Source organism: Crocuta crocuta, unplaced genomic scaffold (genome assembly GCF_008692635.1).
Source record: "Crocuta crocuta isolate KB4526 unplaced genomic scaffold, BGI_CrCroc_1.0 scaffold64, whole genome shotgun sequence".
In the NCBI taxonomy this organism is placed as follows: domain Eukaryota; kingdom Metazoa; phylum Chordata; class Mammalia; order Carnivora; family Hyaenidae; genus Crocuta; species Crocuta crocuta.
In genome coordinates, this window is record NW_027530640.1 from 13055162 (window position 1) to 13082010 (window position 26849).

Below are 26849 nucleotides of genomic sequence, written 5' to 3' on the forward strand. Positions count from 1 at the left end.
GAGTATATTACCAACAGTTGAAAAAAGGAGAGGGTGCAAAGATCAGTGTCATTCTGCTCTTATCTCAAAGAGACCAAGAGTTTCCTCACCAATAGCCCTGACTGCCAGGTGAGTGGGCTAGGTGAAGAGTGGGAGAAGGCAGTCCTGAAGATGACAGTAACAAAAGAAATAAAGGGGAAATGGAGTACACTTGAAACTAATATAACACTGTATGTTAACTATATGGGAATTAAAATAAACACTTCATAAATTTTTTTAAAAAGGATGTTTGTACCAATATGGAAACGGGAAATTGAGAGCTTTGTAGAAGTAATTCTTACAGATGTAGCTTTAGAAGGTTAGGGTACAAAAAGTAACTTTTAGGAACCAAATTTTTATCCACAAGAAAACAAAGATGATAGAAGCTTTTTTTTTTTCATGTTTTATTTATTTTTGAGAGAGAGAGAGAGAGAGAGGATATGAGCAGGGGAGGGTCAGAGAAAGAGGGAGACACAGAATCCAAAGACAGGCTCCAGGCTCTAAGCTGTCAGCACAGAGCCCGACATGGGGCTTGAACCCACGAACCGTGAGGTCATGACCTGAGCTGAAGCCAGACGCTCAACCAACTGAGCCACCCAGGCACCCCGATAAGAAGCTTATTGTTACTAGAGTTGTGGCTCTTGACTGCTGAGTCCCAAGCAGTATACCTGTGCCTCTAGATTACAGCTGCCAGTGAATGCAATAAACAACAAACAAACTTAAAAATTCAAGAAAGTTTGAATAAACAAGTTTGTTGTTGATGGTCCCAGAAAGTCTAGCAGTTTGTGCTTACGTCCAACATTGGACCAATCCAGTGTTCAGAGCTGTTGCTCTGGACAGCATCATGGGCCAAGCTGAGTAGCGAGGTGACATTTCCCAAGTCGTCTCTTTTGTGTTTTTTGACTCTGAACTATAGATATTATCTTACCCAAAAACAGATGTGTCACATCTCTCTTCCCATAATCCTCTAGGGTGACTCAAAGGTCTGTAGCAAGGCTAGAAGCCTCAGCCTATATGAATGGTTTGCATTAGATACACACCGCACTTCATGTCAGAGAGTTTTGGGGTGATAAGGGTATCACCATGTGTGTAAACAGCCCTGAGGTAGACACTTTTGAGCCTGTCAGATTGGTTCTATGTTTGATGATGAGCCATGGAATACAGAAACCTATTAGCAAGGAAGTATGTATGTTGAGGAGATGGTCTTTGTTGTTGAAGCTTCAAAGTCTATAAATCCAGTTCTGTTGCCCTCCTGTTGTTGTACAAATAGCCTTTTAGAACAAGAGAAAGGAAGACTTAATAGTAGTTATTATTTAGTGAAACTGTGATAAGTACTTTACATTCATTGCATATCTAAACAAGAGAGAAACTTGTTATTCCCATGTTTTAGATAATGAAATTGAGACTCATAGGAATTAAATGACTTCCACATGTTCATACACCTAGTGTTTTTTGCTCCCTATTATCCCAAGTGTCAAGCAAGGTGCCTAGCACATGGTGATGCTTAATATTTGTTGACTCATTAATGAATATAGTGGCAAAGGCAATATTTGAACCCATGTCTGCCTGCTGCTGAACTCTGTGTACTTAATTAACACACTACTGATACTTTGTCACACTTGCCAGCTGAAGGGAATAGTTTGATAACTTGGAGAGGACTATTCATTCTCTGAGTTGCAGGCTGAGTGTGGGACCTGTATTAGTTTCTGATTACTATTACAACAAGTTACCACAAACTTCAGGGCTTAAAGCAATGCAAATTTATTATCATACAATTAGGGAGGTCACAAGTTTCACTAGGCTAAAATCAAGGTGGATTCCTGTTACTATATAACAACTATCTACTGTCCTTCACTTTCCAATAACATGCTCCTCATTTGCATTAGAGCTGTCACTGACAGCACTTTTAATGTCCATATTTGTACTAACAGTCTTTTCGTGACAATTTAGGTATTCCCTAAGATGATATGTTTTCTCTAACATGCTCCTCACTTCTTTCTGAATCCTCTTAGCGTCTACTTTTCTGCTAGCAGTCTGTTCAAGGTAGGCACTTTATCTTATGCTTCTCAGAATTTTTCCAGTCTCTGCCCATTGCCCAATTCCAAAGCTACTTCAAGATTCTTAGTTATTTGTAACAGCAGAATCCCACTTCCAGGTACCAAAATCTGTATTCATTTCCCAAGGCAGCTGTACCAAATTGCCACATACTAGGTGGTTTAAGCCAATACAATTTTATTATCTCATAGTTCTGGAAATCAGAAGTCCAAAATGGGTTTCACTGAACTAAAATCAAGATGTCAGCAGGGCTCCATTCCTTCTGGAGGCTCTAGGGCAGGATCTCTTTCCTTGCCTTTTCCAGCTTTTAGAGGCTGCCTGCATTTCTGGGCTCCTGGCTCCTTCATCTTCAAAGCCAACAGAATAGCATCTGCAAATCTCTCTCTGACTCTTGACTTTCCTGCCTCCCTCTTTGCCTTATAAGGACTCTTGTGATTACATAGCGCGCCTACCTGGATAATCCAGGATAATCTCGCTATCTCAACATCCTCAATTTAATCACATTTGCAAAGGCCCTCTTGTCTTGTAACATATAATATATTCACAGGCTCCAGGAATTAGGATATCAGAATCTTTGGGGGACTATTATCTGCAGAGGTGGCTGTGTGCATCTGTGTGTTGTAAACTTCAGTAGAGGCAAAGGCAAAATAAGGTGCACATTAGGACCATGAAGAGGTTGTAGTCACAGTCAGTAGCCTCTGAAAGCTATTATTAACTGTCAGAACTTTGGTGGAGACTAATTAATCACTTTCTTTTCCCTCCAAGTCTTAAGTAATTAAGAATAGATGCAAGGAGCCAACTGAGGGACCAAAGTTCAGAATCAGATTACTTGTAATTGGTAAAGATGGTCTGGAGAATATGACAGGGCCTCTAAGCTCCTACATATAAGGGAAGAAAATCAAGAATGGCAGACCTCTGCCTTGGTGAGGAGGGGGAACTATCCTGGCTCGATTACCAAACAGAGTGAGAGCAGATAATGAAAAGAGTTAGAGAAGAGATATATCATGAAAAAACAGTGTCTGTTAGTGCCAGCTTAACCAATCAAAAAGAGTGATCCCTTTGAAATATGACTTATGATAATCTCCCCAATTAGACAAGCAGCTTTTCTTTCCTGGGAAGAGTAAGTATGGAAATGGTGCCAAAGGTGAGAGCCCCCTTCCTAACCCATTCCCCGAGGATGAAAGTATTGGTGTCTGGGTATCTCTTTATGGGCAGAGGTGGAAATGTGGAGACAGAAGGCAGATGGTACATTGTTATATTAAAGGCTAAGAGATTTTGTTCTATCCCAGGCTTAAGAGTATTTTTCTAACAATTAGAGAGCATCAGGAGAGGACAGAACTCCTTGGATCCCCACAGCCTGATCTGGAAAGAGTCAATTAAATGGCATGATAACCAGTGGAAAAGTCACTGTCCCCAGGGTGATGCCAGGAGATAGGGATATTGTATATTGCCTGCTCTGTGTATGCATCTAGAATCTGTGTCTAGGTGAAAGCAGATTAAAACATATATCCAGGACTGCCTTGAAGAAGAAAGTAGAGCCTAATTGGTGTGTAGGTGTGTGTTGGGGGTTGTGGGCAGTGTCGGGGAGGAGATACTTCAGCCAGTATATTCACTTGCTTTTCCTGAATGTGACGTCCTATGTCAGGGGCAGGGGTCACAGTTGTTGCAGACCAAGCCTATGGATAAATAGAATGCAAGATTTGTTTGTTTTTTTGTTTTTTTTTGGTTTTTTTTTCCTTTTTTAGGCGCATTTTACATAACAGACCTATTCTCACACTAGCTACCTCCTTGAGATCCTAACAGGCCAGGCACCTCCAAAGCCTTCAGCCTCTCAGCACCCTCAGCAGCTCTCCCTGGAGACCAGATCACCTCCCATGAAAGTGATTAGGCATTTGACCCATGGCAGAAACTTCTTGGAGGCCAGCATCTCCTATAGGCTTCTTGTGTCACCAAGATGTTAATCCAACTGTTGTCCCTGCAGTCTGCAGTCAGTGGGGTTGTGTTTCGTCAACCAGCAGTGACAGGTCAGTTTCCCTCTATTGAACCAAGTATAAATTGATTCTAAATATTTGCTTTGGGGAAATTTCTTTAGGAAGAATGAGCGCTCTCTAAATCTAGGGATTTAGAGATATAAATTAGCTTCTTTTGTCTTATTTCATGCAGGGTTGCATCCCTGCATACTAACTCTGTAAATGGTGGTGATTTAAAAAAATAAATAAATAAAAAATAAATGGTGGTGATTTGAAGAGCACTAGGAAGATCCTCACAAAACCCACCTCACAGGCAGATTCCTAGAGTTTCACTATTAACCACCACCACCACCACCAGCATTCTCTTTTAAAATCCTTATTTGTTCAGGGCACTTGGGTGGCTCAGTAGGTTAAGTGTCTGGCCCTTGGTTTCAGTTCAGGTCATGATCTCACGTCATGAGTTTGAGCCTTGTGTTGGGCTCTGTGCTGACAGTATGGAGCCTGCTTGGATTTTGTCTCCCTGTCTCTTTCCCCCTCTCCTGTTACTCTCTCTCTCTCTCTTTCTCAAAAAGAAATAAATTAAAAAACAAACTATTAAAAAATCATCTAAAAAAAAAAAAGAAAAATCCTCCTTCATTGAATCTCTCTCACACACACAAACACACACATACCAACACACCCATAAGAGAAGTATTAGAGTATCTTATTCAAAGGTAGGCTTTAATATAGAATTTATTTGGAACCTTTTATATAATCATTGAACAAACATTAAGCACTTACTTAAAGCCAGTCTCTAGCCAAGGTGATGCCAAAATAATATTAGCACAATCCTGACCTCATAACTTAGTGGGGGAAGATAGAAATGTAAGGAAATAAGATGGAAATATTACAGTGTCCTGTGATAAGGACCATATAGTGTCATCCACAGGTAGGGCCAATGAGAGGGAAGGAAGCTGGGACAAACCACCAGAGCCTGTCAGTCCAGCATGGGATCCAGAGTCTATCTATATTGTAATCAATACAAACTCCATGTAAATGTAGTAAGCTAGTCCTCCTTTCCTGAGAGGGCCCAGACTCTCACCCAGTAACCATGAATACTGAATGTTGTGGGAGCCCAGAACACGGAATTGGGGACTTAGGGGACCATCTCAGAGACTGTGACATTTGATACTGGGTATTGAAGGCTGGCATGTAAGATGTTGGAAGAAAGAGAATTCTGGTCAAAGGGAACCATACATGTAAAAATACCAAAAATCTGAAGTCTGTAATCTTGGTGAATAGAATAAATAAACTTGATGGATGGAAGGGATAGAGGACTATTGGGAAATGAGATCAGACAGACAGACAGAAGTTAGATTTTGTAAAGCCTTCAAAATCCTGCTAAAGAACTTGAAGTTTCATTTGTTGGTAGTGGAGAGCTACAAGGTTGGTTTGTTGGTTGGTTGGTTTTTAAGAAAGGTGGCTCTAAAAACATGGAAAGAGCCTAAGTGTCTGTCAACGGACAAATGGATCAAGAAGATGTGGTTTATCTAAACAATGGAATACTACACGGCAATGAGAAAGATTGAAATCTGGCCATGTGTAGCAATATGGATGGACCTTGAGGGTGTTATGTTGAGCGAAATAAGTCAGGTGGAGAAGGAGAGCTACCATATGTTTGCACGTATAGGAGGATTAGGAGGAACTTAAGGGAGGACCGTGGGGGAGAAGAAGGGGAGAAAAATAGTGGGGGAGGGGAGGGAGGCAAACCATGAGAGACTCCTGAATGCTGAGAACAAACTGAGGACTGATGGGTGTGGGATGGAGGGCAAGGGGGGTGATGGGCATGGAGGAGGGCACTTGTGGGGATGAGCACTGGGTGTTATATGGAAACCAATTTGACAATAAACTATTAAAAAATTTTTGTTAATTATTTTTGAGAAGAAAAAAAGAAAGAAAGAAAGAAAGGTGGCTCTAGGGGTGCCTGGCTGGCTCAGTCGGCTAAGTGTCTGAGTTGTGATTTTAGCTCAGACCATGATCTCACAGTTCCTGAGTTCAAGTCCCATGTTGGACTCTGCACTGACATTGAGGAGCCTGTTTGGATTTCTCTTGCTCCCTCTTTATGCCCCTCCCCCCCCACTCTCTCTCTCTCTCTCAAAAATGAATAAATAGAAAAATTTAAAAAAAGAAAGGAGGCTCTATTGAACCCCCTTACCTGTGGTAAATCTTCAAAAATCATCCTATAACAAGAGAAGCTCATGATGTATCAACTTCAGTGGTTTTTTCCTACCTAAACCAAGAATTGGAAACTTTTAAAATTCCATATAGTTAACATGCAGTGTTATATTAGTTTCCGGTGTATAATATAGTGATTCAGCAATTCTGTACATTATTCAGCATTGTAATAAGTGTACTCTTTCTGTTTTTTGGTTTGTCTCTTTTTCTTTCTTCGTTTATTTTGTTTCTTAAATTCCATATGTGAGTGGAAGCATATGTTATTTCTCTTTCTCTGACTGACTTATTTCACTTAGCCTTATACCCTTTAGATCCATCCATGTTGTTGCAAATGGCAAGATGTCAGTCTTATGACTGAGTAATATTTCATCATAGATATATACCACTTATTATTATTATTGTTATTATTATTATTTTACATCTTCTATCCATTCATCTGTCACTGGATACTTCCGTAATTTGGCTACTATAAATAACACTGCAGTAAACATAGGGGCACATATGTCTTTTTGAATTAGTGTTTTGTATTATTTGGGTAAATACCCAGTAGTGGAATTACTGGATCAAATCATAATTCTATTTTTAATTTTTTGAGGAACCTCCATACTGTTTTCCACCATGGCTGCACCAGTTTGCATTCCTATCAACAGTGCACGAGGGTTCCTTTTTCTCCACGTCCTTGTCAACACTTGTTGACAATTTCTTCTTGTTTTTTATTTTAGCCATTCTGACAGATATGAAGTGGTATCTCATTGTGGTTTTGATTTGCATTTCCCTGATGATGAGTGATGTTGAGCATCTTTTCATGTCTCTGTTGGCCATCTGGATGTCTTCTTTGGCGAAGTGTCTGTTCATGTCTTCTGCCCATTTTTTAATTGGGGGGATTATTTGTTTTGGGGGGGTGTTGAGTTGTATAAGTTCTTTAAATATTTTGGATACTAACCCTTTATCAGATATGTCATTTGCAAATACCTTCTTCCATACAGTAGGTTGCCTTTTAGTTTTGTAAGTTGTTTTCTTTGCTGTGTAGAAGCTTTTTATTTTGATGTTGTCCCAATAGTTTATTTTTGCTTTTGTTCCCCTTGTCCCCAGAGCTAGAAAGATGTTGCTATGGCCGACATCTGAGAAATTACTGCCTGTGCTCTCTTTTAGCATTTTTATGGTTTCAGGTCTCACATTTAGGTCCTTAACCCATTTTGAGCTTATTTTTGTAGGTGGTGTAAGAAAGTGGTCCAGTTTCATTCTTTTGCCTGTCCTATCTGGTTTTTCCAACATCATTTGTTGAGGAGCTGGTCTTTTTCCTATTGCATATTCTTGCCTCTTTTGTCAAAAACTAATTGACCATATAATCATGGGTTTATTTCTGGGCTCTCTGTTTTGTTCCATTGATCTGTGTGTCTGTTTTTGTGCCAGTACCACCATACTGTTTTGATTACTACATCTTTGTGTAGTGTCTCTTGAAATCTGGGATTGTGGTACCTCCAGTTTTGTTCTTTTTTTTTTTTTTTCAAGATTGCTTCGGCTATTTGGGTCTTTTGTGGTTCCATGGAAATTTAGGATTACTTGTTCTGTTCTGTGAAGAATGCTGCTGATATTTTGATAGGGATTGCACTAAATTTGTGGATTGCTTTGGGTATTATGGACATTTTAACAATATTTGTTCTTCCAGTCCATGAGCATGTAGTATCTTCCCATTTGTTTGTGTTGTCTTTGGTTTCTTTCACCACTGTTAGTTTTCTGAGTATGGGTCTTTCAATTCCTGGGTTAAGTTTATTCCTAGGTTGTTTTGCTTTGTTCTTGGTGCAGTTGTAAATGGTACTGTTTTCTTAATTTCTCTTTCTACTACTTCCTTATTAGTGTATAGAAATGCATCAGATTTCTGTATGTTGATTTTGTATCCTGAGACCTTACTAAATTTATTTTTCAGTTCTAGTAGGATTGGAAACTTTGAATGTCTAGAAATGTGGAACCAAAAATGGAGGTGATTGCAGCATTTTTAAAAATAATAATAAATAAATAAAGACTGGCCTTGGAAATGGTCAAAGCTAATTCTGGTGGACTTGATCTGATGTTGTCTGAGAAAATGTGGAGAGTAAAGGCCATGTTTGTTTAAATTTTGCTTTGGTTTGCTTCTTAAAGAAGGCAGCATAGCATTGGACAGTGCCTCGGGTCCCTGTTGTACCACTCAGTCATTGTGCCTCAGATTTATTAGTGTGCGAAAGAGGAAAGACCATTGGCTACTATAAGGATTAAATGAGACAGTGCTTGCAGAATGCTTAGTGTAGTGATTAGCTCATGGTAAGCATTCAAAAATATAATCATTTATTCAGTTTAATATTCCTGGCACTTAGCACAATGCCTGGCACACAGTAAATAGGATCCAAAATGGTTTTGCTAAGGGATAGCTGAGGGTCTCAGTCGGTTGAGCATCTGACTCTTGATTTCAGCTCAAGAGTCAGGTCTTTATCTCATGATCATGGGATTGAGCCCTGTGTTGGGCTCTGTGCTGAATGTGGAGCCTTGTTGGGATTCTCTCTCTCCCTGTCTCTCTGCTCCTCCCCTGTGCATGCTTTCTTACTCTCTCTTTCAAGATAAATAAATAAACATTTTAAAAAATGGTTTTACTGAATTAAATGAAATTATATAGAAGTGCAAAGTAGGGGAATAGTGGTGATGGAGCCGGTTTTCCCCAGACGACATTCATTCTCTTGCCCTCTTCCTACTTCAGTGTTCTGACAGCACCTCCATTTTATACTCTCAGTGCAGGGAGATCACTGCTTGTCTAGAAATGGTTTCTCAAGGCTGAGAAGTGACACAGCAACACAGAGCCTGGGATTGCTGCCAAATTTTAAGAAGCACAGATTGCGACAAAGTAAGGGGGAAGGGTAGAGACGAAAAGTTTGAAAACCCAACCAAACCAAGAAGCAGTTTTACTCTCGGGTGAAATGATTATGCCTCACAATGTCAGGTGGGACAGGCAGCGTGGAAGCTCTAGGAAGAGTCCCTCTCAAGCTGTGGTGCTGAAGGGGGCCCAGCACTGGTCTCTTGGGTCCAGACAAGGCTGCTTCATGGGGCCTTGCACTTAGAAGGGTTTCTTGGTTTAATATTATGCTGTTGCCATCTTGTAGGACTTAATAATTTTGTATGGGCCCTGCAAATCATGTCGCTGATCCCGGGTCCAGACTATCTGGGACACTGATGTTTTGTCACAGCTAGTTTTTGAATTTACAGCTGATTCAATAGTGGCTGGGTTAGTCATATTTTTAATCTCTCTTTCCCTCTCTCTCTCTGATTTAATTATAAAGGGCCAAAGATTCTGACAAATTAAATCTGCACAAAACTAAAATAAAATGAGTAGTACCTTACCTCCTATCTCCAGTCATACTCCCAGGAAGTAACCACTAGCAATAGTTTAGTGTGTATCCCCCAGCTTTTTTATAAATATAAAGTTCTAAGTATTGTATTATAAAATAACATGTAATTATATTATTGATATGAATATGAAATCATTTGCATGAGAATATTCAAGTTTCCCTCAATCCTACTCCTCTTCTTTGAGGGAACCACTGTTAACAGTTTTGTGTATACCCTCCAAATATTTTTTTAGGTTAATAAACTTTATTTTTTTAGCAGTTGTAGGTTCATGGCAAAACTGAGCAGAAGGTACAGAAGGCTTCCCATGTAGCCCTGTCCCCACACCCATACAGCCTTACCCACTATGGAGACCCAGCACCAGAGTGGTCTATTTGTTACAATCGATGAAACTTCATTGACATGCACTATTACCCAAAATCCATAGTTTACCCTAGGATTCAGTCTTCCAGATATTTTTCAAAATACTTTTTTTTTATTTGTGAGAGAAAGAGCATACATGCATGAGCAGGGAAAGGGCAAAGAGAATCTTAAACAGGACCCATGCTCAGTGCCAAGGCCAAAGCAGGGCCTTGCATCACCCCAGGATCACTACCTGAGCCAAAATCAAGAGTCGGACACTCAACTGACTGAGCCACCTAGGCACCCCCAAAATAATTTTAATCACATAATTGATAAATGATTTTTAAAAAAGGATTTTAATTTTTAAGGAATCTCTACATCCAACATGGGACTCAACCTTACACCTCTGAGATCAAGAGTCACATGCTCTACCAGTTGAGCCAGCCAGGCACCCCTGAATGTTTTTGGCTTAATAAAAAAGAAGTCAGTTTTCGAAAAGCAGAAAATGAGATATTATACATATTAGTATACAGCTTTTTTTTTTAAAACAAACATCTTTCCAAATCAGTACAAACAGATTCACCTTGTTTTTCTTTAATAAGGACATATTATATTGTATGCCCATATTATTATTTATCCAGTTTCCTATTGGTATCTGTTTTTTAAACAATGCAATATATATTCTTATACATATATCTTATGTATATTGTGTCTCCAGAAGTGGGATTCCTGGGTTATAGGGTATGAAAATATCAAATTGGCATACTCTTAACTAGGATTGGACTGCATTTGTTATACACTTCCCTCTGACTCCACCCCTAGCCAGTACTCTCTGTCACTGAATCACTTAAGTTAGCCATCCCACCATCAAGGGACTTAGCTGTCAGGCTTGAGAATCCTGGAGCAGAGATATGAGAGGATTTATTTGTGAATAATAATAGTAATAGCTTACCTGTATTGAGCACTTAAACCAGGTACTGTTTCAGCCAGGTACTGTTCTAACTACCGTACATGTATTATCTATGTCTTTTACTCTGTATACCCACCCCCAGAGATGAGTCTTTTTTAAATGTTTATTTTTATTTTTGAGCAAGAGACAAGAGTGTGAGCGTGGGAGGGGCAGATAGGAGGGAGATACAGACTCTGAAGCACGCTCCAGGCTCTGAGCTGTCAGCACAGAACCTGACACAGGGCTCGAACCCACGAAATGTGAGATCATGACCTGAGCCAAAGTGGGATGCTTAATGGACTGAGCCACCCAGACACCTCTGTTATTATCCCCATTTTAATGCTTAGGAAACTGAGGCACCTAGGGTTAGGAAAGGTCACATATCTATGTAATTAAGTGGGAAGAACAAGATCTGAACCAGGGCTCATTAACTTCTGAGTCAGTGCTCTTAACCCCTGTACACACTGTCTCTAGAAAGTTTATCTTCGTGCCAGAGTTCCTCTATCTTGTTTATTCCTTATGTAATAACCGGGGCACGGAGGTGCAAGAGCCTGGCTCCAGAGCGTCCCAAACAGACGAGGTTCAGCCACACGCCACTGACAGAATCCAAAGGCCGAGAGAGGAGTGGCGGTGAAACAAGACGGGGATGTAGTTCAGTGAGGCCAACACCAGGAAGGCAGCAGACCAGCGTCTCAAAGATGGTCTCCAGAGTGACAAGACGTCCAGGTTTACATAAGGAAAGTGTGGGACCAAGGTCGGTGGGTGCAAGTGCTGGGCAGTAAAGGTTGGCTCGATCACTGTCTTGGGGTCAATCATGCAGGATCTTGCTGGAGTCAGAGCAGGGGTAGTTAATGCTTGCGGGGGCAGTTTCACTTCCTGTCAGTGAAGGCTTTGTCCGCTGGTAAAGATAAGCTGGAAAGAAGAACTCAAGCAGTTAGAAAGTACAGACTGAGGTCACAGTGAAGGTAGTTGAAGTCCCCTTTCCCTTAAAACAATATTGTATTTATTCCATTTATTTATCTTTTTCTTCACTTTAACTCGGTCCTAATATTATTCATATCTCTATCCCCAATTCCTAGCACAATGTCTAGTTTATTGTATGTAATAAATAAATTTAGTTGCATAACAGTGCCTCATGGAGTAGCTACTGTATCCATGCTGGCTGTGAAGAAACTAATCTGGTTCACCCAAGTAGTATAGTAGAAAATACTGGAACGCAGAATGCCAGAGCTGTGATTTGAACCTAAGTCTTTTTTTAAAACATTACTTAGGGGTGCCTAGGTGGCTCAGTCGGTTGAGCCTCGACTTCGGCTCAAGTCATGAGATCATACTCGTGGGTTCGAGCCCCGCGTTGGGCTCTGCACTGAAGGCCTCAGAGCCTGGAGCCTGCTTTGGATTCTGTGTCTCCCTGTCTCTCTGCCCCTCCCCCACTTGCACTCTGTGTGTCTCTCTCTCTGTCAAAAAAAATAAACATAATAATAAAAAAATTTTTTAATGTGCATTTATTTTTGAGGGAGAGACAGACCGTGAGTGGGGGAGGGGCAGAGAGAGAGGAGACACAGAATCCGAGGCGGGCTCTGGATTCTGAGCTGTCAGCACAGAGCCCCCAACGTGGGGCTCGAACTCGACAGCCGTGAGATCAGGACCTGAGCTGCAGTCAGACGCTTAACCGACTGAAGCACCCAGGCACCCAGGCACCCCCTATTTCTTTTGATACCTCCTCCATAGTAGATCCCATGTGTCTAAGTTGCCTCCTTCCCACCTGCTTCAGAGGGCTCTGGAGAATGGCTCCCTACCTAGCAACCAGTTCTAAGAAGGAAAACTTCACATCTAGACTTCTTTAATGATCCTTGGGAGAGGCAGAACCAGATGGTAGGAGGGCCCCTGGAAAAGAGAGTTTCTGGAAGTACTGCATCCAGGAATAAATTGTTGGGGGGTGGGGTGGGCAGGGAGTCCGGTTCCCTGGAGGAACACTACCTTGTAATAATACCTATCCTCTATTTCGGTTTCTGTGTGCCAGGCATTGTTCTGTGTGATTTACGAGCACTGTGTCCTTTTAATGCTCACAGTCCCATTAGATGGATATTGTTATCTCTGTTTTACATATGAAAGAATGCAGGCTGAGAGGCCTAGGGACTTGCTCTAGGTTACACAACAAATAGGTGATAAAGCTGAGATTGCAAATCTCAAATCTTTGTTTCCCCCAAACGTTCATTTTCAGCATTTTGCTAGCCCTAGGTTATAACAGCTGGCTGAGGCTGGGGACATTGTAAGAAGTAGACTCTAAGGGGAAACTGCCCTCCCTGGACTGTGGGGGACTCTAGCAACCAGGAATAAGGTACAGAAAACCATGCAGCTTGAGCCCTGCTAGGTTAGGGGGTCATGGAAAGAAATATTATTGATTTTTTTTTTTAGCTGACTGGAGAGCTTGGAAGATTTGATACCACCCATTCCAATTTGTGAATCTGTGTTCACATGATGTCTTTATACTCTTAACCTAGAAATGGTAGAGTTATTTTGGGCACAAAGCAAGAGCTGTGGCTTTAAAAATATGCCACTGTATTTATCTCTTCCGCTCCAAGATTACTGAAAATTAGCCCAGCTGTGGCCTGAGGCAACAAATAGCCACAAAATCTCCTTGCAGATCACACAGCCAACCCCCATCCTCCCCCCCACCCCAAGCCTGCGGAACACCCAGGAGTGGCAGCCTTTGGGGAGTGGATTCAGATCAGCCTGCTTCGCTTCATACTCACATCATCCCCTCCCTGCTACTCTAGGGGTCAGACTGCTAGCCCTGTGAGTGAGCTCAACTCTGTCTCCTCCCTCATCCCGAAGGCTTCACAGAAATAAAATAATAATCACAAATTGATTATTGAGCGGGGGAGTCCAAATGAGAAGAATTTTTCAGCTTTATTACTAAATCCCTGTGTGATTCAGGGCAAAAGACCTTGCTGTCATTTAAGCCTTCAGTTTCCTTACATATAAAATGGAAAACCTTTTTTTCTCCCCCAAAGTAGGCTCCATGCCCAGAGCGGAGCCCAGCGTGGGGCTTGAACTCACAACTCAAGACTTGAGCTGAGATCAAGAATCGGAGACTCTACTGAGCCACCCAGGCACCCTGGAAATCCTTTTTATAACAATTATTTTTATAACAATTATTTATTACAGGGACTGTGTGTGTGTGTGTGTGTGTGTGTATGCATGTGCAAACACCATAATAAAATGCCTGACCTTTAATAAACAATTTATCAGTATTCCCTAAGTGACTAAATCTTATGCTGCTGTGATCTAACAAGTAAAATGTAATGAGTTTTTACTTTGTGCCATGCACTGTGTTTTATGCTCCATAAGGATAATTACATTTAATCCTGCAACAACCCTATGAAGTGCTATTATCTCCTTTACACATGAAAATTGAGATAGTAAATGATTTGCTGGACATCACGTAATATATATGGTGTAGCCATATTTAAACCTACTATTCCGATTATAGAGCCTAAGGTCCTAACAGAGAACACACCGTATATTTTTACATTGTCTTGTTTCCTGGGAAAATTCCTTCCACTGACATTTGAAGGCCTAAGGACTAGTGGGGAAATAGTGGAAATGCTAGCCCAGGTGGTTGGAGCTTTCTCCCTGTCTCTCTGATCCTGAACAGGATTTGAGTTGCAGACTACGGTTCTCCTGCGTTTTGTGGGCTGTAATTACTCAGATTAACATAGCCCAATTCATAAAGGCTGAGTGAGTGAGAAGAGGCGGAGCTTGTTCAGGCAGCCCACAAACCCCACAGATGGTAGGATGGGGGTGGGGAAAGAGCTAGGGATGCTTAACAGCTAGGTCTTTCAGCAGTTTTGATGGCGGATGGTTTTTGCCTTTTGGTCAGACTGAGTGTGTATGATTCTGCAATCTGCCGAGTTCTCACACACACACACACACACACACACACACACACACACACACTCTCACACTGAGAGACAGATGAAATGGTTGCTCGTGAGGGTGTAAACAAAATCATAGCTGCTTGAAGCTGTAGTGGCAAGCTCCAGTGGGGAGAGGAATCATGGAAGGAGGATAAGTGGTGTGTCACTGCGCAGAAAGCCTGGATGTTCATCTGCAAACCCAGAATCTGCAAAACCTTCCGTGCTCTGACTTTTCCCTGGGCAGCCAGAGGCAGCAGCGGCAGCCCCAGCCAGAGAACGAGCAATCCAGGGGAGCTGTCTGGCTGGGCCGGAAATGGCTGTAATCATTTAATAGCCTTTGCTGGCTGCACTGACCTAGCGGAGTGGGAGGTAGGCAGGCTCCAGAGTGCTGTCTTGGCAAGACAGCCTGGGCTTTAATCAAAAAGATGGGTTTTCTGGAAGCTCTTTATTAACCTTAGGACCAAATTCCAAAGATGGCAACAAAGGGATGAATGGGGAGGTAAGAGGAGGGCTGAACCCTGCAGAATGGGCTGTGATTTTCCTGAGCTTGTCACTCCTGCATCCATGCCCCGCCCCCAGCTTCTGTTCCTTCTTTCAGTTTATTCTAGCTTAGTGGTTGTACCTCTGTCTCTCAAATGGTGGCAAAAACAAATATAATCAAAGTAATCGCTACATTTGTATAGTGATTCGGGGTTTTCAAAGGGTCTTCAGGTACAGCTCAGGATATGGTGGAGTAAGGCTGCCTAGGTTACATCCGGTCCTAGTCTCTTCCAGTTAGTAACAGGAAGACTACTGGTCCTTAGTCTTTTCTTTTATAAAACAGACATGGATATTAGTAATATTTACTTCATATGGTTCTTGTGAGGAGCAGAAATTATATCGCACACAGGTCTGCTTAGCCCAGTGGCACGCACCTAGGAAGAACACCGAAATTATTATATACATCCAGAATCCTGTGGTGTAGACTAGACAGGAAGGCTATCATCTCCATTTTATGGATGAGGAAGCTGTGTTTCAGAAATACTTATGTAGGGGCGCCTGGGTGGCTCAGTCGGTTAAGCATCTGACTTTGGCTCAGGTCATGATCTCACGGTTCGTGGCTTCAAGCCCTGTGTTGGGCTCTGTGCTGACAGCTGAGAGCCTGGAGCCTGCTTCAGATTCTGTGTCTTCCTCTCTCTCTGACCCTCCCCTGCTCACGCTGTCTTTCTCTCTCTCAGAAATAAATAAAAAAACATTGGAAAAAAAAAAGAAATACTTATGTAAATTGCCCAAGATTTTGTATTTTGAAAGAAAGAGTCAAAAAAAAAAAAAAGAAAGATAGAGTCAGGGCGAACTCTCAAGTTCAGAAGAGCAAAAGCAAGATCACCAGAGGAAAAGAGAACTTAACACTCCCCAACATACTCCAGCCTGTGCCCCTCCAAGAGCTTTCCTCAAAGTACTATCCTTGGCCAAAATGACTTGGTGTTGTTCTGTTGGGGAAAATAAATTAAAATCAGAAAAACCTCTGCTGGCCTCAGCTGACTGCCCAAAGGTGTTCAGAAAAGGGGTTGGGGGTAAGTTCACAAGGCTGGCATTTGCTGCACTCTATTCAGGGCCTTCCCCACTATGTGCTTTGGCAAAGCCTCCAGACCCACTCTTTCTTAATCCCTGATGCCAAACTCTGGCCAGAGTTCCTTTATCAAAGAGGAAAGTTGGATGTTGCCAAAAAGATCCTGGGCAGTGCCTAAGAGAAGTGTCTAACATGGCTTTATACGATTAAATGAAGTGGCTAGCTACCTCCAGAGGGCAGGGTTTTTTGTTTTGTTTCGGTTCTGATTTTGTTTTTTATGCAAAAAGGTGATTTTATTAAAGTATGGGGATAGGACCTGTGGGTGGAAAAAGCTGCTAGCAGTTTTGTTTTTTTTTTTTAAGTTTATTTATTTTGAGAGAGAGAAAGTGTGAGTGGGGGAGGGACAGAGAGAGAGAATTCCAGGTAGGTTCTGTGCTATCAGTGCAGAGCCCAAAGCCCAACTTGGGGCTTTAACTCCTAAACCATGAGATCATTACCTGAGCTGAAGTCAAGTGCTTAACCAACTGAGCCACCCAGGTGCCCCAGAGGGCAGCTTTTTAAGTTGCAGATCGTTATGCATTTTTAAAAATAAATATGTTGTTCTGACTTTTAAATGTATTCCTACCTATGGTGGAGAAGTCAGCCAATACCAAAAAAGGAAATAAAAGGCAAAACTATTTGCTGTAATGATGATTATATTCTATTAAAGCTTTTAAAACTCATTGGCTTGTAATCTGAATGTCAGGGATGGACTCTGCCTAAGGATTCAGTCCCCTATCTGCTTGATATATACCTGCAATCCCCTTTCTAGGCTCTGACAGAGTCTTAGAGCTTATTGATTTATTTTTTTAATTTATTTTGAGAGCGAGAGAGATGCTGGGGGTTGGAGGGTGGGTAGAGAGAGAGATCCCAAGCAGGCTTCTCACTGCCAGTGCAGAGACTGATGCGGTGCTTGAACTGTGAGATCATGACCTAAGCCAAAATTGGGAGTTGGAAACTTAACTGACTGAGCCATCAGGTGCCCCCCTAATAGTCTTGACTTCATGTCAGTCTTGTCCTTGCCAGTAAGCTAGGTTCCCTGGGACCAGTGGGGATGGACTTGTGGAAAGTCACAGGAGAGGGAAGAGGAAAAGAGGAAACATTCCCTTGATTGACTATTTGCTGGTACTGCTCTGGGGTGTCTTCCTTTCTCATCTTCTTTAAAGGGGAGCGTCTCCTTGATTCTGCCCCCCAAATCACAGCATTTTATAGGCGAATATGGCCAAGGGTCTTTAGTGCTCTCGGTCAAGAGGGACTCAAGGTTAGGAGGTCAGTAAATGTTGTTTGTCAGATTCTGAAGCTCTTAATTCACCTGAATGAGCCCTCAGAGATGTTTGCTTCACATCAACCAGAACAGGTTTGTCGCAATGGTCTGTGAGGGAGTCGAGAAACCAGATTTCATTCTGCTCCGCCGAAGCTGGATAGGAGGAAGATGCACTGGAATGGATCTCTGATTGCTTCTTGGAGTTAAGGCTGAATCAGACCAACCAAGACCAAGGCCAACAAGCTCAGTGACAAGTAAAAGCAGCTCATTAACTCTTAGCAGTCCTGCTGTGAGGGGCTCCCTTGCCCAACAGACATAGCCTTTAATGTCCTTTAATTCTGCAAGATAAAGACATCTCTGAGTTCTGCGTCTCCAGATGACAGTCCTGAGGTCTCATGCAGAGTCCTGGCTGTGGTTGGAAAAAATTTCCATCCTGGGCTTCGTGAGAGACCCCTGAGTGGTATTGAAACACCAAACCCCGGACTTTTAAACACCTGCCTTGCTTTTGTCTCTCAAGGACAGGGCCTGTATTTTAAAGGTAAACAGGCAGATTCTGGCTGGGCTCAGGTGCAGATTCATCTCTGATGGCTCAAAGAAATTAGTCTTAGTCTCAGGGAAAAAACATCTGTGGCCCCAAGTCCACAGAGCTGTAGGGTCCACTCTGCCAGGGAAGCATGTTGTAGGGAAAGGGATGGGGGAGAGCCGAAAGTCCCTTGCTTCGTTTCCCTACTGCCTGCTGGTACTTGAGCTAAATTTGCAATATATTCTTAACCTGCCTTCCTGGCCCCAAGAGCTGTTCCATATATAGTTGCCCATATGTGGTTCAATTTATTGGGCTCTTACATTGTGCTGGCGATCAGGCTTCGCACTTTACACGCATCACTTCACTGTCTTTAGGGACAAGCGGCAGTGAGTGCAGTCAGTGGAGGGCTGTTGGATCAGCTGGAGGAGCTGCTGCTTCTCCCACCGGTCCTCGAATTCACCTGCCCAGCAAGTATTTATTTAAACACCTGTTATGGGCCAGAAATTGTGCTAGACACTGCTTAGGTACTGGTGAATGAAACTGGATGTTTCTGCCTCTGTGGATGTTGCAGTGACAGATACAGATGAAGGGGGTTGCTGCTTGGCCGGGAGGGTCATACAACACCTCAGCAAGGGGGTTACATTTGGGCACAGACTTGAAGAATGAGGAGCCCTGCTAAGAATGGAGGGAAGATCATTTCTAGCCAAAAGGAAACTGTGTGCATACAGGCCTTGAGGCAAAAAAAATCCCAAGAGGTGTCTGAGGACCTCAAAGAGGGCCTGTGTGGCCAGAGGATAGTGGTGACAGGGAGATGAGATTGGAGGGTAAAAAATATCAGATTATTGAAGGGCCTTATAAACCATGTTAGGGAGTTTGATTTTTATTTTATTTTTTGGTTAAGGCAGTCGAAAGCCTCTGCATAATTTTAAGCACAGGAGTGATGTAATCTGGTTCCTATTTTTAAAGGATTTTACTGTGTGTATGCTATATTTCAGTTTTTAAAAAAGGGAGAAAAACTTAAGGAATGAAGCTGACTGTGGCTTCTGGGTGGAGGGCTAGAGAGAAGCAAAAGTCAAAGCAGGCTGGACAAGGAAGAACCTATTGCTGTAATTCACATTCAAGGTAATGGTGCCCTGAAAAAAAGGTAGTGACAGTTTATATGGGGAGAAGAGGACAAAGTCAAGGTATATTTAGGAGGCAGGAATGACAGGTCTTGATATACGGTAAGTGGAGAATGGAGAATAGAAAAAAAAGTGGAGAATGGCTCTGAAGTTTCTGGCTTGAGCATTAAGGTGAATGGAATGCCATTTATTGAGACTGGAGAGATTTAGAAAGGAATAGAGGAGAGGAATCAAGAGTTCTTTCCGCTTGAGATGCCCCATGAGACTTTCCAGAATAGATATAGGATAGGCATTTGGAGATATAAGATTGGAGCGCAGAGGGATACGGGCTCCAAATATAAATCTGTATCTCATAAGCATATTTGGACAGTATATATACCCCTGAATATGGCTGAGACCTCGAAAGGAGTGAAGACAAAGAAGAGATCTAGGGCCAAAAGAAAGTTCAAGAGAATGGTTTGACAAGGAACTCATAAAAATAAGTGTCTCCTGAAGGGGCAGACAGGTACCGCCAAAAGGTTCACTACAGTGCAGACTAAAATGTGACCACTGGCTTTGGCAGTAACGTGATTAGTGAGCTTGACATGAGCAGTGTTAGAGAAGTAGTGTCTAAGGATGCCAGATGAGAGGAGATAGGGAAGTGACAGGTCAGGAGATGGAAATGGCAGATGCAGAGAAACTGAAACTGCAATCAAACATAAATGGTTTATCTGGCAGAACTTTCCAGGATTACACCCAAGGAGCAGTGTCAGATACATGCATGCTACTGTGATGTCAAAGGGTTTCAGTGTCGTGGCTGTTGGGATTACTTTACACGGGAAGACCATTACTCTTCCTCTCTGGCTCTGACCTCTACTCTTCTAGAAGTCATTGATGTCCTTTATCATGTTGTCTTCTAGCTAGACTCTTGGGGAAGTCTTGCATTGAAAACCCCTGTGGATACATAATAATTTCCCCCATACCCAGTGCAAATTTCATCTCTCTTCTGGAATCTCCTTTGACTTTCTCAAGTATAATTAATAATTTTCTCCTCTGGAATCCCATAACACTTCTCATGTACCTTGGTCATTGTATTTATCCAACTGCCTTATAATTGCTTGAGTGTCTGTCCCAACTAGACTCTGAGCATACTGAGGGAAAGTAAGGCTGGCTCCCAGAGCTGTACCCAAACAGGACCATATTTACAACAGGGTTCCATTTTTCTATACTAGATAGCATTCGTCTGTACCCACACATCTTCCCATCTCTTCTCTGCTTCATCCCACCACCCTTCAAGATTACTGTGATACAGTTAGGATCAAATAATTGATTCCACCAATTCATCTTTTGTTTTGGACAGAGTAGGTGTCAAAATACATTTGTAGCCAAAGTTTTCTCTAATTCACACACTAATTTGCTGCTGCTGCTGCTGCTGCTTCTCCCCCTCCTCCTTCCTTTACTGCCTATCTCCCTGCCTACCCCCCAACTTCATCCTTCTTCCATCTGAAACTGTATCATGTACCTCTAGTTTAAGTTTTCCCCCCATTACCTGAAAACAATTAAAGTATTTTGACTATAATTGCAGACAAGGGTTCTGAAATCTCTTGGCAGTTCTGTTTGGGGGGTTGTTATTCACATACCCCAGAGTCTACAAATGTCAGCTGCCTCTTATGTTACCATCATTATTGAAACCTCCATTTAAAAAATTCTAAGCAAGAACACAGGAGACCCCCAGAGGTCTTTAGAACTGGTTTGAGAAACCAGTAGTGTACTACCTGACATCAAATGAGATTCAAGTATTTCACTTTGTGATTATAATAACAAATGCCCAGGGTGTCTTTCATTGTAGAAAGGCTCCAAAAAGTTAACAGCACTAATTGTTCCAAGAAATGCCCTGTTTACAATAGCTCTTACAACCTCAGGTCTTTTGTTGTTGTTTTTGTTTGTTTCTTTTTATGAAAAAGCTTCTCTTTAATAATATATTTTTTCTTTTTATGGAGGTACAGGCACATAACAATATATTAGTTTCAGTCATACAATATAATGATTTGATATGTGTGTACATTATAAAATGAACACCACATAAAGTCTAATTGACACCTGTCACTATAGTTACAGAAGAATTTTGTGTGTGTGTATGTATGTGTGATAAGAACTTACAGATTTCTCTTGACAGCTTTCAAATATGCAGTATCATCACCAGGGTGCTTCAGTGGCTCACTTGGTGAAGAGTCTGACTCTTGATCTCAGCTCAGGTCATAGTCTCAGGGTTTATGAGTTCAAGCCCTGCATTTGGCTCTGCAGGACCGAGCCTGCTTAGGATTCTCTCTTCCTCTCTCTCTGTCCGTCCCCTGCTTGCGCATGCTGTATTTCTCTATAAATAAATAAATAAATAAATAAATAAATAAATAATGCATGCTCTATTTCCCTCAAAACAAACAAACAAACAAGCTTAAAAAAAGAAACAGTTGGGGCACCTGGGTGGCTCAGGTCATCATCTCATGGTTTGTGAGTTGGAGCCCCACATCAGGCTCTGCGCTGTCAGCACAGAATGAAAACAAGAAAAGAAAAACATTTTTTTTAAAAAGAGAAGAGATGCTTTTTTAAAAACTAACAAAAACCCCCAGAAAAAATCGTCACCATGCTGTATGTTACATCCCAATGACTTATTTATTTATAACTGGAAGTTTGTACCTTTTGACCACCTTTACCCAATTCACACATACCTGTCCCCATCCTGCCTCTGGCTACCGCTAATCTGTTCCCTGTATCTATGAGCTTGGCTTTTTGTTTTTGTTTTGTTACTATTGTTTTTTAGATTCCACATATAAGTAAGATTGTACATTATTGTCTTTCTCTTTCTGACTCATTTTGCTTAGAATAATGCCCTGAAACTTCATCCATGTTGTTGCAAACAGCAAGATTTCATTCTTTTTATGGCTAAATAATATTCCATTATATAATATTGCCAAACCTAAATAAAATTGCCAGTTATTTTACCAGCAAAATGAGTTTATTAGGGAATAGCAGAAGAATGCAATTTGGACAAGCAAATTATGGTAAACCACAGGCAAGCCCAAAGAGGTAAAGGAGAAGTCACCTCTTACTATGTTTTAGGAGGAAATTGGGGAGGGTTGTTTCAATCAAAATTCTCTGGAAAAGAATAAGAATCTGAGATCGTGCTGGTTTCTTTTCGGCTTCAGGTGGTGGTTACTGTGTTGTTGGTGGGGCAGGAAGAGATCGTCCTTTTTTGTCTTAAAAGCAGGTGACAAAAGTCCAGTGTGAAAAGTATCTTCCTTCTTGCAGTACAGTGCAGGCTGCCAGGAGTGGTATGTGTGAGAGAGCTCCCCCTTCAGGGCTTCCTGACTCCTTTTCTTTTTTTTAAGCTCGACATGCAACAAAGAGCCTAAACTCACCACCTGGAGATCAAGAGAGTCCTGTGCTTATGGACTGAGCCAGCCAGGTGCCCATCCTGACTCCATTAAATAACGTTTTTTTTTACTCATTTTTACAATATATGCCACATTTTCTTTATCCATTCTTCCATCTATTGACACCTAGGTTGTTTCCCTATCTTGGCTATTATAAATAATGCCACAGTGAACATAGGACTGAACATATCTTTTCAAGTTAGTGTTTTCATTTTCTTTGGATTAATACCCAGAAGTACAATTACTAGATTGTATGGTATTTCTCTTTTTAATTTTTTGAAGAACCTCCATACTGTTTTCCATAGTGGCTGCACCAGTGTGCATTCCCTCTGACAGTGCACACAGGTTCCCTTTTCTCCACGTCCTTGCCAACACTTGTGATTTCTTGTCTTTTTGATGATAGCTATTCTGACAAGTGGGAAATGATATCTCACTGTGGTTTTGATTTGCCTCTCCCTGATGATTAGTGATGTTGGGCAACTTTTCATGTACCTGTTGGCCAGTTGTGTGTCATTATTCAAAAAAAGCCTCTTCAAATCTTCTAGCTATTTTTAAAACCATATTGTATGTTCTTTTGCTGTTGAATTGAATGAGTTCTTTATGTATTTTGGATATTAATCACTCATCAGATATGTGATTTACAAGTATTTCCTCCCATGCAGTAGTTTACCTTTTCATTTTGTTGATGGTTTAGTTTGTTGGGCAGCAGCTTTTTAGTTTGACATAGTGTAGTTTGTTTATTTTTGATTTTATCACTTTTGCTTTTCGTGCTGGATTCAAAAAGACTGATGTTAAGGAACTTAACTGCCTATGATTTCTTTTAGGAGTTTTATGCTTTCAGGTCTTATGTTCAAGTCTTTAATCCATTTTGAGTTTATTTTTGTGTATGGTGTAAGACAGGGTTCCAGTTTCATTCTTTTGCACATAGCTGTCCAGTTTTCCCAAAACCATTTACTCAAGAAAATGTTCCCTCCCCACTCTATATTCTTGCCTTCTTTGTTGTAAATTAATTGACCATACATGCATGGGTTTACCTCTGGGTCCTCTATTCTGTTTCATTGATCTAAATGTCTGCTTTTATGCCAGTACTATATTGTTTGATGACTATAGCTTTGTAATATAGCTTGAAATCAGAAAGCATGATATCTCCAGGTTTGTTCTACTTTCTCAAGATTGCTTTGGCTATTTAGGGTCTTCTGTGGTTCTATACAGATTTTAAGATTTTCTATTTCTGTGAAAAATACCATTGAAATTTGGTCAGGATTGCATTGACTCTATAACAGTATTAATTCTTGCAACCCATGAACATAGAATATCTTCCCATTTATTTGTGTCATTTCTTCGATTTTTTCCATAAACATCTTAGACTTTAGAGTACAGGTCTTTTACTTCCTTGATTAAATTTATTCCTAGTTCTTGTATTGCCTGTTCTGCTTTAATCTAGTACATTTCCCATCCTATTCCCAGGAAAAATAATCACAACCATATTCTTTAGGAAATTCTTCACAAAGAACCAAAAATATTTCCCTAGAAAATTAGACTTCCAGACTCTCTGGTGAAAAAAATCTGCCCTCCTGATTGTTTCCAAACACTGATCTTGCCCTCCTCAGGCTCAAAGAAATAACCCATGATTTACTGGGGGAGCAGGCTTGTCTGTGCAGCTTCCCCGGTATTCTACCCACTTAGTGCGGCCTGGAAGGTGTCTGATGACTCCTACTGACTTGTGATGTTTTGTCTTTCAGAACCAGAGGCAGGAGAAGTGTCCCCTCCAGTCGGTGCTGGTGTCAATAGCAACAGCTGGACCTTTAAATATGGACCAGGCAACCCCAAACAATCTGGTCCCGGTGAGTTGCCAGACAAATTCATTATCCCAGGATCTCCTGCAATCATCTCCATCCGGCAGGAGCCTACTAACAGCCAAATTGACAAAAGTGACTTCATAACCTTCGGCAAAAAGGAGGAGACCAAGAAAAAGAAGAAAAAGAAGAAGGGTAACAAGACCCAGGAAAAAAAAGAGAAAGGGAACAGCACGACTGACAACAGTGACCAGTGAGGTCATCCCATGGAAACAAGCCACTTAGCCAGTTTTTGTAATAATGGCAAATCTCTCCCATGTAGCAACTCCCCACTCCTTTCTCCTATCTCCATGAGCCCTCTCTTATAGACCTCAGAAATCTGCAGAAAGTTCCCTGTGTCTGTGTAGATCACATTTAACAGGTTTTGTCTTAAAAGCTTTACTAAGTCTGGTGTTAACTCTTTCTCTCCACTCTGGCTTGTTTTCAGAACCTAAAAAGCAGACCCAAGTTTCCTTTCTCCTCCGCCGCAAAGGAGAGGCTTCCCAGCCCCGCCAGTGAGAGGTTGGACTCTCTGCCCTGTGCTCCGGGGATCCTGTCTTGATGACATTTGCAGGGCAGGCTCAAAGGTTTTGAGATTGAGCAGCTTGGGTGTCTGTGGCCACTGGGTTTGTGTGGTCACCGGGGTGCGTGAGTGCCAGACGTCATCGGCTGGGATGGGCCAGATGAGACTAGTTGGTGCAAGGAGGGCTGGGAAACAAAGACAAAGAAACAGTGGGAGTTGCCAATCCAGGGGGACCGTGAAAATAAAAGGGACCAGACTTTCTAAATCTTACAACTCAAGAGGCAGTGGCCACCCTTTCGCAGACAAAACCAGACAAAACCACCCGCGCTGACAAGGCTGTGGGCTGTGGTGTCTTTATCCCTAAAACCTGCATTCCACCTACAAGCCAACAGTTCAGTGTTGAACGGGGGCCAACCAGGGCACCAGAAGCAGATCTGATGTGTTTGCGTGCGTCCTTGTGCTCACTTTATTAAAAATTCTTTTGCACACAATGTCTATGAAAAGGCGAAATCCTTTTCCAACACATATGCAAAAGCAGAAGCAAAAGAAAACCCCAACACCTCACTTTATGCTCTTTGTTGTTTGATAGATTTATTTAAAAAAGAGAAACTCTATGACTATAAATCTTTAAAGAGAAATATGATGAGTCCCCCTCAACTCCTCAAAAGAGAATCCAGTCTACAGCCATTTAAATGATCATTGCTGCTACAGAAGTGCTTTAAGAGAATTGCCTGAAACATCTGTATTATACTGGCCACCTGCCACTCACAGCTTTACTCTTTCAGGTCACTCTGGGGCTGCCTCTTGCATGTATTAATTACTAAATAAAAGGATCTTTCTCTCTCTCTTTTCTAAGAAACAAGTATGTGCACTTTGAATACACAACCTTCTCTAGCCAACTATATCAAGACCCCCAAATTGAAGAAAAATTATTGTTTTCTCATACACACAGTGAGCCAACTTTTCAATCCTCGAATTCTGTGATTTGTCTTGGTGTGCCAGCCCACACCTTCTCTTTGGTTTAGTTTTCCTTTTTTAGAACACTCTGAATTGCTAATCTTGCTGACACCTATGATGTTACCTGAAATCAATCTCCCATATGTATGCTGTATGCTATTATAAGACTCCTGAAATATACTTACTCTGTGCTTGTGTATGTGAATGTTAATGCAACTATTACCTAGAGTGAACTTTAAGCTTTATTGTTGAATGTAATTCCATTATATTTCCTTTTGTACACCTGTGAAAAAGTGGAGTAGTGTTTTTTTTAACCATTGTTAATCAGCTTTTGTGTATGAAAGACACAGTAAAATTTCTTTCTTAAATCAAGACACTGGTGATTCAAGGAATTTTATTTATGGTCAGCCAGGAGCTGTCTCTTGCCAAGACTCCTGCTGGCAAGGGAATAGATAGAGCTGTTTTTTTCTAGTAACAATTCTGGAATGAATACCGTGGTTATTCCCTGAGGGTATGCAAGCACAAAATTTACCAATCTGACCTCTCTGAAGTCACAGGATGCTTTGGAATTATAATGACATCTGGAATATCAGCTCATAGCAAAGAATAAAATATACTGTCACCTTAAATAAGAAATTTTAATTTTGTTAAAATGTACAATTTAGAAGTTTAATTACATTATCTTTTAAACTTTATCATAAAAGAGGTAGGAGTCTGTTATTAAAACAAAAACATTAAATCTCAAAAAAAAAAGCCTGTTTTGTCTGCTTTTAGCTTCATTCTCCCAT

At 41.4% G+C, this 26849-nt stretch overlaps 1 protein-coding gene across 1 annotated transcript in view; it reads left to right on the plus strand.

The window, feature by feature from the left end:
• The window catches only part of LOC144235344 (protocadherin alpha-C2), a 48065-nt gene extending 22972 nt beyond the window's left edge, over positions 1-25093 (plus strand). The window contains exon 4 of the mRNA XM_077768897.1: positions 24489-25093. Coding sequence (XP_077625023.1) covers positions 24489-24799 — 311 coding nt within the window. The 3' untranslated portion in view covers positions 24800-25093. The remainder of the gene's footprint in view (positions 1-24488) is intronic.
• Positions 25094-26849: the final 1756 nt, after the last annotated feature.